This window comes from Aquila chrysaetos, chromosome 17, assembly GCF_900496995.4.
Source record: "Aquila chrysaetos chrysaetos chromosome 17, bAquChr1.4, whole genome shotgun sequence".
NCBI lineage: Eukaryota > Metazoa > Chordata > Aves > Accipitriformes > Accipitridae > Aquila > Aquila chrysaetos.
The window spans coordinates 11,088,767-11,106,455 of NC_044020.1; the positions used below are offsets into that span (position 1 = coordinate 11,088,767).

The 17,689-nt window shown below is 39.6% G+C and overlaps 1 protein-coding gene across 6 annotated transcripts in view; it reads right to left on the reverse strand.

The window, feature by feature from the left end:
- The window catches only part of BICD1 (BICD cargo adaptor 1), a 184,471-nt gene that overhangs the window by 18,062 nt on the left and 148,720 nt on the right, over positions 1-17,689 (reverse strand). For 3 of the 6 annotated variants that reach the window (XM_030040986.2, XM_030040989.2, XM_030040988.2), the window contains exons 6-7: positions 17,080-17,231; positions 10,257-10,464 (exon numbers count right to left, since the gene is read on the reverse strand). In XM_030040986.2, coding sequence (XP_029896846.1) covers positions 10,257-10,464; positions 17,080-17,231 — 360 coding nt within the window. Of the gene's footprint in view, positions 1-9,001; positions 9,193-10,146; positions 10,465-17,079; positions 17,232-17,689 lie in introns of all 6 variants that reach the window. The other 3 variants (XM_030040983.2, XM_030040984.2, XM_030040985.2) reach the window with 2 other exon arrangements.

Below are 17,689 nucleotides of genomic sequence, written 5' to 3' on the forward strand. Positions count from 1 at the left end.
ATGCAATAGGCCAGCAGTAGGATGCATTTAAAATCCTCATCTCCTGTCATCTCCACGGTCCAAACCACTCCATTTCGCAACATGTCCATTCTTTTTCTTGCAACGGTGGCCTGGGAATGTCCCACTGTTCCTACACTCCCAAGCTCCTGACACAGGCCACCTCCTGCTCCTCCTCCTCTCAGCTCTTTATCTTCAGGACAAGGTCAGACAGAGTAAATACAAGAGAGCCTTCTGTTAAATGCTTCTCGGGAATAAGAGCCGGTGATTGAGCTTATTGGAACAGGTAGGGGATTTAATTACCATTTTCTTATCGCATTTAGAGAAATGCTATCTGTCTTGGCAATTTCCACAAACCAACTCATGAAGCATCACTAACAACTTCATGCGCTACCTGACACATAACACAGACAGACATGGTTTAGTAGGTCACTGATTCAGTGGTTTTCCAGAACACGTCAGGTTTCTTTGCTACGTTCAAGTGAGTTCTTTCATCTATACAACAACTACACTATACGGAGTATTTTTCCCCCCTTATTTCCTTATTCTGCATGACTTGATTTCTACTTTCTTTCAGACTTGAATTACCCCCAAGCTAGAGAGCTGTTCCCCCATCACTCCATGTTCTTCAGTGGTAATGTGACTGCTAGCCCAAAGTGTAGTGATGAAGCTATATCCCAGACTTGCCCTTTACTGTAGCTCATATTAAGAATAATTAAAAAAAAACAAAACCTAGTCAGTAACAAAATCAGTGAAATGCATTTTTCTCCAGTTACAGACTAAGAACATTAAGAGGTTTCTTGTCAGGTCTGTAGGCTTTTTCACACTTTCTATATCATGATGTGTTTAAATTATTTCTCAAATGGTTTCTGTGAATGCTTTAAATAATTCCTCATTAAATCTACTGAGAAGCTAAATAATGGGTTAGTAAAGTAGCAGAAATGGAAATGGTAGAAGCTGAAAATATATATTCCTTTCTTTTATATACAGTTCATAAAAAGCACATTTAGAAAGGTCTGATAATTGATGAGATACTCACTAAAAGACACACACATTTTAAACATTTCAAAAGAGGAAAAGAAAGGTCTTAAAAATACAGAAATCATCACACTTCTGTTTTGTTGGTTACCCATCTTTCATGGAAATGTAAGTGTCTAGGGTCCATTTCAGATAGCCATAAATACATCCAAACCAAAAATACTTGCACTATTTTACAGGTAAAGAAGGGCCTGATCCAAAAGTCGAAGTCAGTGGGAACAGTAACTTTAGTAGGCTTTGGAAGAAACAACATAAAGGTACAACTATAAGGTTTCATAGCCCTAAAAAATGCAGACAGGGAGATACTTACAATCAGGGATACTAGTCTTGATTAAAGAATTGCTGGTGAGCTTACTCCATACATCACAACTTTCCAAGGAACTGCTCTATTAGAGAGCTAAAATATCGGCATGTCTAATTTAAACAGAGACTCACTTCAGCTTTGCCTATTTTATGAGATGAGAAGCACAATATTGAATATTCCTGTATATTTCATGGTGAAAATCAATAAGTCATGAACCCACATTAAACCTTGTCATAAAAGAAGATAGAGATGGATGGCTTTTATTACCAACATTGTCAAGATATTTCAATAGCTGTTTTAGTTAATTGATAAGACAGGATTCCAAAGCCCAAAATTTTCATAGAAAGCAACAAGTATCTGGTAACACGTCACAAAGATATGATGTGTCACCTGCATACCTGTTTAGTTAGAAACAACCAGAAGTCTAATAAGATTTTACTAGAGAACTTCAACAAATGATGCTAGTATTAACCATTCCATCCAGCAATGATGTCATAACTTAGATACAGAGAGAAAAATGTCAATAACTTTTTAATTAAAATATACAACAGTAAGGCATGGATTTCACTGCAATTTTTGTTTGTTTTGTTTTTTAAATGTTTTAACAAACAGATTGGGGCTTCTATTAAAAATGGGTTTTATTTCGGAACTGTTTTCTTTATATAGTGAAAAATACAAATAGAATTTAAATGAAGCTTGTAGAACTGCAGTGAATTCATGCCATAATAGCTAAATTATATCGAAGTAGCTAAATTATATTGATCAGCATGAAATGTATGGGTTTGGCCTCATCAGTGATAACCGGGAAGCTAAATGCAAGAGAGGAAAAGCATAGAGCAAAAAGGTCCTATTCACAGTGGCACCAAGAGGTAAAAGTACATTTAGCCAGCTGACTTCTTCATCAGTTACAGCCAACTAATGTCCTTGGCAAGGATACTGTTCTTCAAATTCAAAACGGCCTCCACAAGGACAATGTACCATGCTTGAAATGGCATAAATATGCAACGCTCATTAAGCTTCGTTAAATGAGCATATCAGATGCAGGACATGGCCCTGAGAGCAGGAAGATATATACATATATCTGTATATATGCACTAATACCGCTCATTAAACAATGAACACATATATACACAAATATGGCACATTTACAAAACCCACAGAAAATAGAACAATGCAGAACAAAAAGTGAACACAGATAATAAGTTAATAATGACTGAATTATCCTTTTTGTGAAGAGCATCATGTTCAGGTAAAAAAAAAAAAAAACAACAAAAAAACCCAAACAAAACAAACCAAAACACAACTACACCTAGTTTTAAAAAACCCTGCTAAAAACACATAAAATCCAATTTTCACTGAAAGCAGAGACAGATTAGACCAATACCGCATGAGTCTTGCAATAGTTAGTAGGCTGCCTAATTACACAAGCTCAGAGACATCTTGCAGGCACAGGATCACCATCAACACAAGTACATTCTTGGTAGATAAAAATACAACATGTTCATAGCCGAAGACTCAGAAGAATCATCCATGGATCTCTAATGAGTCAAAAGGCAATCTGCACTTGCATTATAAATCTGAGTTATCAGAATAAAGTTGTAGGGGTTTTTAAAAATAATGGTTCTGAAGAACTTTCATGCTCCAGCTGCTTTGCATTGCTTGGATGAAGCGAATCAAACTTACCTGACTGAACAATTCAGAGCAGACGAGCCCGACTAGTTAAATATTATATGGCTACATATATAAATTAGTAGTGGTGGCTCAGTTAACTGCCTACTCTGTTTTTTCAAGAATAAACTGTTTCACTTAATGTACAGATAAATCCACATTGTTCATGAACTAGAATTCAGAATAAAATTCTTTAACAAAAAATCAGCATAGAAAGAGGTATCTAGATCCTAGTCATGTTGATTTTCCATTTCATTAATCTATAAAATTCCTTCACAAAGGAGAAGTAAGAAATATTTAAAACTGCTTACTGGGTGACCTGAACAATCATAAAGATCTACAAAGCAGCCTCCTAGCAAAACTCAGGCCTGAGCTGAGAGTATTCCTCAAAGGACTTCCTCCACAATCATTTTTAAAAGAAGCTGTTCTTTCCTCTATGTTCAGATTTCTAGCAGTCCTGCTGTTTCAAAATTGAGAAGTTCATAAAAAAGCAAAACTTGAGGTACTGAAAAAACGTCTATAGCAGCAAAGCTTAGAAATCCATGAGCAGCTTTCTGACATTGGTACTTAACCTCAAAAAAAAAAAAAGCTGGAACTATCTTTAGCAAAATATTCCTAAATAAACAAAAAACGTGCACAACCAAAGACCTTGAACTTAAACTCTTTCCACTACACAACAAAAGAAGACACAAACCCGCTATCAAAAATTTATTTCCCCTACCTTTCCAATGGTGTAAGGTGCACAGGGTCACCTTTGCAGACAGCCTCTGCTGTGGAAAGTAGTGTCAGCCTGAGCCTCCTGTGGTCATTTTCCCAACCCCTTCATCCAAGAGGGGAGGGTAAAGACAGCTTCTTTTCCTACCAAGGGCTTCTACACATAATATTCCTTTTGAAGACACTTTCCCATATCTTCACATTGCCTAAACAGCATCAAGAAGCAAGAAGCAGGAGCCAAAGCCAAGAATCTTGGCCCACACGATAAATTCTACTTTAACATTCTTTTAAGAAAAAACACGTAAGAAAGAACGTGAGCTTCTGATTACACCAAGAATAACCTTTTACAGAAAATTTCTGAAAATCATATCCTAAACACCGCACTTCAAAAAAACTCAAAATCCAGAAAGAAAAAATTAAAATAGCAGTAGAGCATATTACTCATCCCTTGTATCAGGAGAAGTTCCTCAACAGCTTGCATAGCCTGTCAAAAGCCCTTAACTCCCCGTAATACTAAGGACCGCCCCACACAGCAGACCCTCTGCTCCTTGTAGTGTTAAATTGTGTTTGTGCTACATCAAACATTCCAAGGTTTCTAACTTATTCTTCACAGGTGAAACCACTTTCAGTATAAAGGGCAATTAACAAAGACAACTCTTAAGCAATTCCCCTTGAGTGCCAGCTTAAAGACTTGATTGGAAGACTTCTTAGGGCCTCCATATTCGGGTGACTGAGTTTTTTCATTATCATTTTCCTTGTTAGCTTTAAGAAATAGTTTCTACCTACAGATGCTGTAAGTTAGCTCTTAGAAACACTACTAAGAACTCTCTATAGGAATTTCCTTCAGCATAGAATTTCTGTATATTAAGTTAAATTTTATGGTAAGAATGCAAACCAACAAATAAAAGCTAGTTATTTGTATCATATTGTTATTCATAGTTGATTTGCCTGTAAGCATAGATCTATAGCAGAAATTAATCTTGGATGACTTATATATTATATAAGTATATACTATATACTCTTAATTATGTATGATGAGGTGGTGAGCTTAGTGCTTGAGCAGTTACTGTACTATTATATGTCACTCCTTGTGCTGTCTTTATCTTCCACATTAGTCTCTTGTGAGAATCAAATGCCATTCTGTAAATCAGCCTTGAAAGACAACTGAAAAGCAAGAAAACTTTCAGGCTTAATGTGCTTTCAGAAATGAGCAACTCCACAAAATTACCTAATTTTGCAGTGGTTTTGCACACGAAGACCAATAAAGAACAATAAAATCTAAACCCTACAAAACAGAAGCTTGGGACTGGAGTAAACTAGCATAGTGCTGTTGAAGCCCATGGGGCTAGCCTGGGTTATGTCAACTAAGCATCTGACCTCAGCCAGGCTTTGAATATGAGATAAATCTGTCACATTTTAAGGCTACTTTTCCTTTTTCTATTCTAATAAAGTAAAATATGTGACTGTACAGAAGGGAAAAGGTTGCTTCTTATGATCTGATTTCCTAGGAAATATGAAACACTTTACTATTCAAAGTGTTTTCCTGGGTGGGATTTTAAATAATGAAATCTGCCCTGTGGTACCTACAATTGTAAATAATATGGAAAAGAAGCATCTACCACAGTTTGTTTTGGGGGGCACTTCAACGAAGGAGAGACTCTCAGGGAGATCATAGTTGATCCTTTAACCGTCCCTGTTTAAGGCAGATGGCTACAGCCATTAGTTACTCTCCATCTCATAAGCCTGTTGGGAAACCTTTTTCTTCAGATGCATCATCCACACAAGGATCTTGATTGATTTAATTTTAAGCTAAAATTAGAGAACTTTTAGAATTTTCATGCTAAAATAACCACTAGAGAAAAGAGTGGTATCAGGGCACCTACAGCAAACTTTTTCTGTCTTGTTCTTTCCTTGAACAAGTCAAGAGAAGCGTATTTCATATCTGGGACTGTGGGATATTAAGAGGCACCTAGTGACTTTATAGTCAAGGAGTTTGAATGCAACCGCAAAGGAAAGGTAATTTCTAATACAGTGTTACACACTGTAAAACCCCGCCTTAGGCTTTCTATATGCCCTGACTTCTTCATGTAGTTATGAAAAGAGCCACATGCAAAAGCAGGCTGGAACTGTGTTGGGCACACACCGGCTGATTCTATCAGAAGAATAAAGACTTTACAGTGTAAAAATGATAGAAAATAACGGAAGAAGTGAAACACACAGCAAAGCTTAATGCATACTACTACCTAGGGGAAATGGAACATGATAGTTTGGAAATGGACTGAGTGGTATTTTTAGCCGCAGCAGTTAGGAACTATTACTTCAATTAGAAAGCTCAGATAAAGTCATGCTGCCACAGCTTGATGTCAGAGGGACATGGATGCTGATTTAAAGTTGAAGGCAGCCAAATGGACACCAAGTAGGAAATAAAGACCTCTCAATAAAGAGATTGTTAACTCAGCTGATCTTCACTAGTCAGTCTTCATGCCAGGGTCTTCCTCTGATGAAGGCAGTGAAAAGTAATCCCAGGTTTCCTCTACCAGGTATCCAGCAGCAGTCAAGCTGGGGCCAGTGCACGGTGAAGGTACCCTCTCCTGTCAAGCACCAAGTCCAGAAGAAGGTGCAAGAGAAAGACAGGCACACCTTGCCTACTGCCTGGGGAGCATGGGGCAGGGGAGCCTGCCCGGTTTCTCCCTCTACCAACTTTAGTTATTTTGGCTCTTCCTCTCCATCAAATGCATTCCCAGCTACAGCCTCCCAGTCCCCACAACACTGGGAGCTAAGGAAAGGATAGGGAAGCCTGCACATCACGTGTGTGAAATATTCATCTAAAGAAAATAGTTCACAAATTTAAAAGAAAAAAACCCAAACCTCATTGCATTTAATTTAGGCTTCATTGCTCCTCCACTTCTGAGGACACAGCCTCAAGCCAAGCTATACTCTGCTCCATAGTGTTCGAGTTTGGATGCTGTTCTTTTGCATCCTCTCTGATGAAGCAGCAGGTGTGGGTTGCTACGTTTCTTGCTGGCTTGCTTGACTGCACAAATCATCTGGGAAAAGAAGCTCTTTCTGATATGAGGCTTTTAAACATTCCCTATAAAAGCAGCAGAATAACATCCTTCACTGTTCCTTACTTTCAGGAAACTGATAATTAGAAAGATAGCAAGAAAAATCCCACGTTGTGCATCATTCCTTTGATCTGTTAACAGCAGTAAGAAATCTTCCAGAAATTGGCAAGAACAATGCTGAAAAATTCCCTACCTAATCCTCAACCTGATCCTAACACAGGCCCTGCTAATACACGAATCTCAGTGCTCATAAGAATCTCTGGTTTGAACCTGTCAGTCTCACAGGCTGAGACTAAGGCCATGTGATGGCATAAAATTCTAACAAATGCATTCAGAAAGCTGGGACTGTTGTAGATTCATAGGGACAATTGTAAGATAAAACAATAATGCTGTCTCAAGACCCTTATACTCTGAATATGTAGAGATGTACCTAAAGTGCCAGGCAAACGTTATTTTCTGGACAATTCTACTTTTCAGGTTGCTTCATCCTTTGGCCTCTGTTGCTGGAAAAAGTCAGAGACTGTGTCAGTGTTTCTCAATCTGTGGTCCGTGCATCTGTGATACTCTGTGAGATATCAGATGCTGGATCACAAAAATGGTGAAAAAAAATTTAATGCACAAAGACATTCAGGATTCAGAGTCCCAAATTCAAAGATCTCATATTTTACCATTTTACTAACAATTTTGCAATACAGTAAATTGTGTTTTCCTATCTGTTGAGCACAATTCTTTTTTAAAATCATTACTTCTTCCAACCACTAAACTGCATTTACAATATATAGTCAAGAGTTCTTCACATACAGATCATCCAGTCCTTGGATTAAAATCTGGTTCTCCTTGGCCTGACACTATTGTAAATTGTATATGGGAAGTACAATTACAATTAGAAGAGTCTTGTAAATTGTATGTTAGAAGATTACCATTTTGGGGCCTAGATCCTTGGATTTCCAAACTGGGGATTTTCACTATACAGAAAATGCAAAATCCAGTTCCTTAAAGAGATGTCCATCAGAAAGAAAATCATCCTTATTCTGTTGTAAAATGAAGAGGAAAGAATACAATAGATGCTGCCAGTGTTTAGGAAATAGAATCCTGTCTATGGGGTAGAAAACGAGCACGTGGTCTTCAATTGCCAACAAAATACAAAGGAATTGCTGAAAGATCAGTACCACTTATTTTGTATATTTTGAAGTCTGTGTCTTTCACCCTCCCCACCTTTTTGTCCCCAGGAGCCAGCTCTTTTATTTATTTATTGCAACACTCTTTAGGAAAATGTCTTGTTTAGACTCTCTGCAGTTTCGTACTTGTCCTCTGAGTGGGTGTTACTTGTATGGCACTACTCAAAGGCAGCTGTGATATTGCTGGCACTGAGTGAGAGATAGAATGTACTATAGGGTATTGCTCAGCTCTCCAAAATGAACATTTACTTGAGCAGAAACCACTTTATGGGTTTTAGCTTTTATATTTTCTACTTATGCTTTGTGTGTATAACAAATTTCAGAACATAGAATGAAATAATTTACCACCAGACAAGAGTGTGCACATTTAAATGCTAAAAGTTCTGCTCAGACGCAGAAGAAAAGTAATTATTAGCTTGTCTGTCAGGAGAAGAAAGATGTCACAACCTTTAAAATGGCATTCCAGTCTGCATTTCCTTTCTACACCTTGTTCGAAGCAGATACTACATTTTGGCAGGAAATGAAGAGCAAAAGCTTCCTGCAAAGATAAACTTCATGACTCAATTTATATAAACTAAACCTTCTGCGATCTTAACGTTACCCTTTAGAAAAACCTGATTGAACGCTCCGGGGCCAACAGAAGACGGATGCTGCGTAGGCTCCTGCATGCTGCCAATCACTCCCTTGCTGGTCCTCACACGTCTGACTCCTCTGTCCCGTTGGGTTTGCGTCTTCCATGGGGACTACCACCACAACCACCAGACTAAGCAGCACCCAGGCACAGGGGTGCAGCCTCTGTGGATCCCAGCAGGACTGCACCCACCTATACCATAGCAGGACTTTCCCCACTGCATCTGGAACCAGTTTGGGCCGCTGCCGGCACAATGTCATCTCCTGCCACAGGTGACACAGGAGGAGACATTTTGCTTTTCAGGTCTCAAGAAAATGCCCAAATTAGATTGCATCTGCAGTGCTGGGAGGGTCCCCTGCTCTGCTAACCACTCAGCACCACATGCACCCAAGGAAAAAATGTTTACCTGGTGTGGCCACGGTTAACCTTTTTTCCTTGCTGAGACGGTGCCCATGGATGAATTCACTCATGGAAGGGGGGCCCCTCAGAAGATATGATTCTGTGGAGGCGGGATGAGGGGGGGCTCTTAATAATTTCTGGAGGTAGGTCCCTGAAGTCCTGGGATGGCTCTGATCACAAAGGGAAGGTGAGAATAGTCTTGCAGGAGATCCAAGAAAAATACATATGGAAACAAAAGAGTTTTACTTTAATTACCTTTCAAAGCCTCATGAATGACAACATCAGGTTAATTTGCTTAACAGGTAAAAACCAACTAGCGTTGCCACCCCACGTCATTTCCACAGCAGGGCACCTTGCCTGCATTGGAAATCCTGGTTCATATCAGGGGAGGAGGAGATGAGGTTGAGTTATATCTCAGCATCCTGGAGTCGACATGTACAAGGCTCCCTGAATGTTCTCTTGGTTTTGCATTGTGACTAGAGCATACAAGAAAAGGGAATGATTATCTAGGACTTCTCTAACAGAGAGTCCTCTTCATCTTCAGAACCGTGGCGATCCCCACACCTATAGAGCTTTGGCAGGGCAGTCACAAGACAAGATGAGAACTCACTGCTTGAACAGCGAAATATTTGCATTAGGTTATGAATGGCAGCCATCCCCCTTCAAAAGGTTGCTTGCTCCCATGTAGAAAAATTGATTTGAGTGAACGCATCCATATTCTTTTCGCACTGATGAAGAACAAGTGAGCACCAGAGCTTAACAAAGAGATGCAGTTTCTTTTGTGTTAAGCACTGAAATGCTCATAGACCACAATCCTTTTTTTATTTCAGATGCTCATTATGGAAAACCTTAAGGAAAACTTAAGGAAAACTTGTTAAAGAAAATACATTCACGCTAATATTAAAGACATACAAGATGCACTGAGACACTGACAGAATATAGTTCAAAACACTGTATTAAGGAAGAGGAAATAACATAGTGAGTAGGTGGATCAGAACCACATGTTGCCAGGCTTTGAATTTCATATTCATATCCTCCCCACCTCCTTCTCCCCAGTCAAAGTACAAAAAAAAAAAAAAGTTACAATTCAGTGAACGACTTTAATGAAAGTCTGGCCACTGCACTGTACTGTAAAGATCACTGCATGCATACCTTTTCCTCTGAGTGCCACTGCTGACCAGTAAGTTTGGTTGCTGTGGGCCCTGACTATGCAGGAGGAAAGTGTCTATGCTTGGCACGGTGGCTGATGCCTCCTCACTTACTTTAGGGCTGCCGATCTTGCTCTTTCCAAGCTTGCCTTTGCTGCGTCGGGACTGCTCATGGTCGAACTCTAAATCCTCCAGCCGCTGGGTAAGGGCAAGTTTTTGCTGGATAGCCATGCGCAACAGAGAGTTTAGGGTCTTCTTCTCATCCTCTGCAGCTGCTAGCTGCCTCTGCATCTCATCCAGCTGCGTGACGTACTCATCACACCTGGGAAAACAAACAAGGCAGAAATCTGGGGAACCAGTCCAAGAACCAACCCTACCAGTGATCATATTCCTGGGCTGCAGTTGCAGGGGTAGATTCAGATCCAAGCTTTTGCCAAATCTGATCCTGGAAGCAGACAGCCTGAATTCTTCTGTTCCCACTTTGAATAAATTTGGACTTGGATTTGAATGACAACACTTCCCATTCAGCAGGAGAACCTGTATCTATAATATCAGAGTAGTCTATGACAATATAATACGTTCCTAATGCAGATAACAAGTAATTAGAGGGGAAGTTCGGGATTATCTCCAGGTTAGACCATAAATAACAATTTTGGGTGCTGGTTCTGCTAGTAACTCACCATGGATAAGAACGTCTACTAATTAGATAATACTATTTTCCATAGACAGTAATATCCACTTCTGCAAAATATTACCAAAAATGATGAAAAGACGACTGCAAGTACTTTGAACACTTGACAACTCAGATTTTGTGAAGTGAGAAGCCCTCAGTTGTTTGCCATTGTTAACTGATTAAAGAGGTACTATTCAGGAAAACCCATGCCTGGAAGTTATTTCACATTTACTGTTGAATCTCTTGGAGGTGTGCTCAGGTATCCACTGCTATGGTCACCTACTCTTTTTTAACCCTCAGCCTCTTTTATCTGCATGAAAAACTGTATCTTTTTCATTTTCTTTAGAACTCTGAGACAGATTTTGAAACAAAAACAGCTTTCTCGTGATTTTGTTAGCATTTAAGACTGAATTCAATTCCTAAAGTTAACAGGAAGAGCAAGGCATTTCAGCTTGGTCTTAGTCACTTTTTGAAATAAAATAGCTTCAGTTTGTTAAAAATGGACCATCTAATCAGTAAGAACCAAGAGTGATAAACGTATACCAGTAGTAAAATGATTCACAGGTAGCAGTACTGTCTGACCATCGGACATTTGTGGCAACATCCAAGAATTTTTCACATTAAATGATGCACCTTTTGTCAAATCTCCTCCCCACATGATCCGAATAAATCTAAATAGCTTTGCTGTGTAATTACAATAGTGTAATGCATGAGGATTTAACTTAATCAGTATCACTCATGGGAAACAGGCACAGAAAATAATTTTAGTTTTCCTCCTCAAAATGTGTGACACAATAAACTTTTGAATTATTGCAAACTGAGGGATGAAACTAATTTCCCTGAAACCTTAATCTTCTCCTTGGGAAACAGAAATGAAGTATACTCAAAAATTCATAGTTATTCTTCACACACAAACACACACATATTTATATATTGCTCTCTCCTTTTGAATAATTCAGGCACTGGAGGCAAAATGACTAAGTCAGCCATAGTTTCAGTGACAGTTTCAGTATTATCTTTCCTCTACAGGACCTTAATAAGCATGACTGTCTTTATTCAAGCCTTGAAGAAGAAAGATATTTCTGCAATGTTGGTTGGCTTAAAGCCAGCTTGCACACCTATTTCTGCTCCAAGCCATGAGATGTCTATTGATGCTTCAGGCAGTGTTTTTGACAGAGACATTAGAATGAAATCAGCATTCTGGAGATTAAATTAAATTCATTTGAAATAGGAATTACTGTAATATCTGTGTTATGAGAGTTTTAAGACTCATTCTTGTAAGCAGATAGATCCCATATCCATCCCTCTTCCCTCCTGCTTTCCTCTTTGTCTAGAAGACACCTTTTTTTTTTCTTTTGAAAATTTTAAGAAAGTATCATCTGCAGCTACACCTGCTGCACAGTGCCGCTAGAGGAACAAAATGCCTTGCCTTAGTACGCCAATAAGCCAATTTTCTTTTTGGAAAAAGTTTGGTTTTCTTCAGGCTTTAGGACGTGTTCTTGGTATCTAGACATCTGCTTTGTAAAAGCAGCTACGAGCAGTTAAGAAACATAAGCTCCGTGAAGATGGATATTACTAAAGCAGATTTAGGCAAACCTGCTTCTCGTAATCTGCTATGAACTATAACAAGCTGGCCCTAGAAATCTGGATATACTAGATGCTGTTAGCTGGCCTCAAACTCAAGACAAAAGCCAATCTCGTTAATACAACATTTTCCAACTGTTCTGATTAATTACATGCCCTTCCTAGAAGTCTCCCCATAACAACAACCCCGCATTTTTGGCAGTTCACTGCAGTGTTTGGGTGGTTCCAGTCATCTGACCTCCACCATGACTCCAAGTTTCCTATTATTTTTCACAAACACATGGTCTATTGTCTCTGTGTTTTGTTGCTCAAGCACATTGGGGCTTTTTTTGAGAAACAGTGTTCAGAAAGGTTAAACCTAAATCAGTCAAGTAAAGACCATAATTAAACTTTAGAAACTGCTGAATTAACAGCCTCAGATCTCCTTGAAGTCTGCAGCAGTGCAAGTTATTCCATGTAGTGGGAGGTAGCTACTCCTGCAGCCACAGCATTTCCCTTCACTGAAATATTCCCTGCTACATGCAAGAGTAGGATAGAAAGAGAAGTGTTTCCAATTAAAGAAGAAAAAAGCATAACACACATCCATATTGCCTTTTACCCACACATTTTATAAACATCCAAAGCTCACAGCATACCGAGGAAGAAAAAGGTTAAGAGCTCCTAGGAGAGACGACTTCTGGCATGGCACACACCATTGCGGACCAAGCAGGTCTCCAGGATGCACCAGGGTTCTGAACAGGTCGTTCAGAAGTACTCAAATAGTAGTGAGTAACAGAAGGTAGGTTATGTCCTCCTGAGTCAGAGCTCTTTTCCAGTTTCCCCCTTGCTCCAGGATGGGTGTAAGCTAGAAGTGAGTATTAAATAAACATCACTGTTATCTTGCTGTCTGCTGGTCTACTTATTGCCTATTTCTCATTTCTCTTGTCTCAGAAAGGAAGCAGACAAACACATAAGCCCACTTATTTTGTATGAACTGATCCAAGAAGCTTATATAGGAGTTTAAGGGATTTCTAGTTCCATCTATCTCTTGCGTCTAGGAATGCAAACCAAATACTGAGTCAGGCTTATGCATAATTTAGATAACATAAATCATAGCAGAGCTTGAGCTAAAACCCAGTGACACTGACAATGACAGGTCCCTGCTCCAGCCATATAAGCATAATTCTCGTCTGCTTATAAATGTTTTCTCATGCAGGATAACTCCAGGACCTGTCCAAACTTCCTAGTCCATCTCTTCAGCACACTTTTTTTTTTAACTCTTAACCATAAGAAAACATCTTGATGGATAGAGAATAAAATCAGTGCATGCAGTGTCAGGACTGTGACAATATAATGAATAATATTTCTTGCTCTCTCCTTCTGAGTATCTGTGTTTAGGCTGGGAAAGCAAGCATGTGTAGGGATATGTAAAATTAGCTTTCTGAATCCTTTTAGGATCCTGCCTTAAAAGTAGTTCCTTCTCTCCTTCAGCATGAGACTTCCCTTTCTCTCCCAAGGCAACCCCTACTCTACACTGGAAAACTAATGTTTTAAAGAATTTATTTTTCATTTTCCCACTGGATGAGCGCTGGCTGCCCATCTCCCTGCTTCCCACTCCCACAGCTCCCACCCTGGGTCAGCGACTCGGGGTTGGAGTGAAGGGAAATGACAGGAGGGGCAGGAAAGGGTCTCACCAGAAGCAGCCCAGGACAAAATAAGCAGGCTAAAGGCAGGAGCTGCAAATCTGATGGGCAGCACATGGCCCTGGCATCGCTCAGAAACTTCAACTCTGCTCTGCCAACCCCATGCATCCCACAGAAAAGAAGGTTTTATATGCTGTTGCTTTCTTTTTTTTTTGAGAGGTGTTTGGGGAAAAGGGAGTTTGAACTGTATTGAAGACATATTCTTGACAGGTCTGAAATCAATTCAGAAAGGGATCACAAGGCTAATAAAGAGGGAAGGAGGAAGCTGTAGAGATCAGAACCACAGAAATTTTTGGTTTGGGAAAAAAAAACAGTCCCTGAAGGAAAAAGAGCAAAAGTAGAGGTACAAGCAGGACGGAAGGACCTGAGGGGGGGGGAGAGAAGAACTGAAGAAAGAAATTAAGGAATGGAAGGATGCACAAGTGTCAAGGAAAAACACAGAAAAAGATGGCTCCCGCTTTCTGCATAGAGAAGCTTTGGAGAAAAGTGTTATCTTCGCTGTTCAGACTGGAAACAGATGTGCTGTGCTCTCCTTATAATGTGGTATGACCTTTATCCAGTGCATTTGAGGAAGAAACCACACAAGTTCAGCACCAGAATGAACATCCATTTGGGCACCAAATGAACAGAAAAGGATGGTTTATGAAAGAGAAAGGATATTGCTCTATCAAACAATATATGAAATTATTTTCAGATCTATAATATAACTCTACAATCAGAGGGATGTACTCCCTACAGTACAAATTCAGGAGTAAGGACCATGCGATGCAGGATAACCATGGAAACCACTGTTTTATTCAACAGAAGACTAAACGATTGCTTTTATATACTGAAGGTTGCTATTGCATCTAATGTTACGGCATAGAGAATCTTAGAGTCTTGTATTTTCAAACAGGTTTCTATTCTTCAACAGACATCTAGAGTATATCAGCTCTCTGTCATTTAAGCAAATGCTATTCCAAATGGACTATTCAGAATGAGTCAATGATTTGAACATTTAGGAAGATTGATTTGATTATAAAGGCCATTATATTCCACAGCAAGGAAGGAAAAGAAATATTTTACAACAGAAAAATCTATAGGAGCACACTGATGCACAAGACCTTGCAGTGAATAACTTTTTATAACTGTGCTCAGAAAATACTGGGCAAAACTTATGACCTCAAGGGCAGGGATACATTCCATAGGCCATGCACTGAGTGTTTAATCACTACTGCATGGAGTTTACCAACAGCAGTAGATGCTTGGGGGGAGGGCGGGGGGGGGGGGCGGGTATCTCTGTTAATATTAGACATTTACAAAGTGGAAATCTGTAACTCAGCAAGTCACCCAGATTCCCTTTATAGTTCATAGAAGAGAAACAGAAGCTTCATTGCGTCCTGCACACAAGACACCTAGAAAAGGCACCTAGATGAATGGCATCATTTAAGCCTAATTCTCGCAGAAGATATTCAACCTTAAGCCTTAAACCCAACAGAAGTGTGCACTCAGGATGCATAAATAGGATAAAGAGCATTCAGCACACCAACAACCTAACATTCCCTTTAAGTAACAACTTCTAAATCTTTGCAAACTTCGTTTACCTTGTAGGTTGATGATTTATGGTCCATGCAAGACCCTTTTTTGCTTTATGCTCATGATGCCACTCCTCTCCTCTGGAGTTAGTAGCCTTCCAAGTAGTCTATAGGGTTAGTACATTCATGTATCTCCTAGACTAATAAGCTTGCAAATAAAGATTGACACATGCATTTCTAATACACACACACAACTTCCCGTTCTTGAAGAAAATCTTTAGATGCCAATGAAATCAATGGAGCTACCTTGGTTCACACCACCTGCTGAGTTGGCTCTTCATTTCCATTATGGCACTACACGTACTCTTCTGACGATGGACCTATGATGAATTTGTACACAGCACCAATGTCATGGCATGTCAATGTCCCTTCTCCTTCCTTCCCACCTCTCCCAGCTGCTGCTGCCACTGTCACTAAGCAACAAGGACCTTAGAAGGCTGGAAGAGGTGAGATGGCACCTATATATACCACAGGGAACACTGGAGAGATATTGGCATGAGGCATGAAGACATCTTATCACTTATGGACTAAAGCACAAGCAACGAACCTATGTTGTCTTTGACCATAAGGGGAGAAAAAAGCCTTGATATAACAGAATAATTTCCTGAGGATACTAATTTCCTTGCGTATTTGGGAATTAAGAGTTCATCGATTAAAATGTTGGATCTTTTAAAAAAATAATTTTTAGGTAAACTTTTAAAAAGCAGCTAAAACCAAAAGGTCTTCTGAAGAAGGTGTAGGAGAAGGAAAGATGAGAGATGATTAATTACTGTCCTGCCAAGAGGAACAATGTTACAGAAGATAAGTGAAACTTTTATCCTGTGAAGGAGAAGATAATAAATTGAATATCACAGAGGGAGAAAATAAGAATTCATGCTGGAGTGGGAAATTGCAGCGGCCTCACAATTATTAGTGCTGGATTACAGCATAGGCTGGTTGATGAAATAGATTTTACTAGTGGTAAGTAATAAATCTCACGATAATGAAAACATGGGTTTCTGAAGATCATCATTAACTTTACATCGATAGCTTTACATGAAAGAATCACTGCATACTTCTGAATGTGAAACTCAGCCACATAAATCTACTATTTGATTTCCACTTTAAAAAGCCCTATAAATGCAAATATACCAGAGGCATATATTGGCATTTATAACACTTTACTCAAGGTTGTATTGACATTGCTATACTCCAGCTTTATTTTCCAAGACACGCATCTCAGCAGCACTTGAAAGCTTGCAGGTTTTGCACAGTGTGCACTCTAAGAGTCACTCACCTTCATCCAGCAAACCTCTGACCTTGCAGAAAATAATTTCTGTCTCTCGTCCTAAGCACCCAACATACACAGCTAAGTCTGTTCTCACTTAGCACACACATATTTACTTTTACAGTGCTGAGCCAGACGGTGAAACCATTTCCCTTACCTGGTTGCAAACATTGCTCTCAAGGATGAGAAGGTTGCTGCATCTTCCTTCAAAGCCTTTAATTCATTCCGTAGTTTGGTCATGGTTTCAGTCACCATTGCTTTTTCATTTTCGTATTTATTCTTCAAATTGGCTAGTGCCACTTCAGCTGTCTGAAAAGACAAACAAGGATATATGCTTATCAGACGAATATCTGATAACAGCTAAGATGCCATGTTTGATTTTACTTTTGATTTCCTTCTTCATTCACACAGTAAAAGAAGTTAGACCTGAGCTTCATTGCACTGCACCCTTTAATGTCTTCTTTTAAGTTTCACTCCATGAGACCAGGAAAAGGAGAAAGCAGTTGGAAGGACAAAGCCAATTTAAATGCACTGGCACCAACTCGACACCTTAAATGGCTCTGCAAAACTCTGCAGCTGCACATTGAGGACTCAGGCAAGTAAGTTACTACAGCTTAAGGAGCTGCTACCATGTCATCTGAGCTGCAGTAACCGACCAGGTGCATCCCATGACCGTGTTGCAAACAGGACGCACGGCACGTGAGACTCGGCCCCTGGAGCCAAGGTGCGAACTAACGTGTTTCGCCTCATGCTCCCTGCCAGCTGAG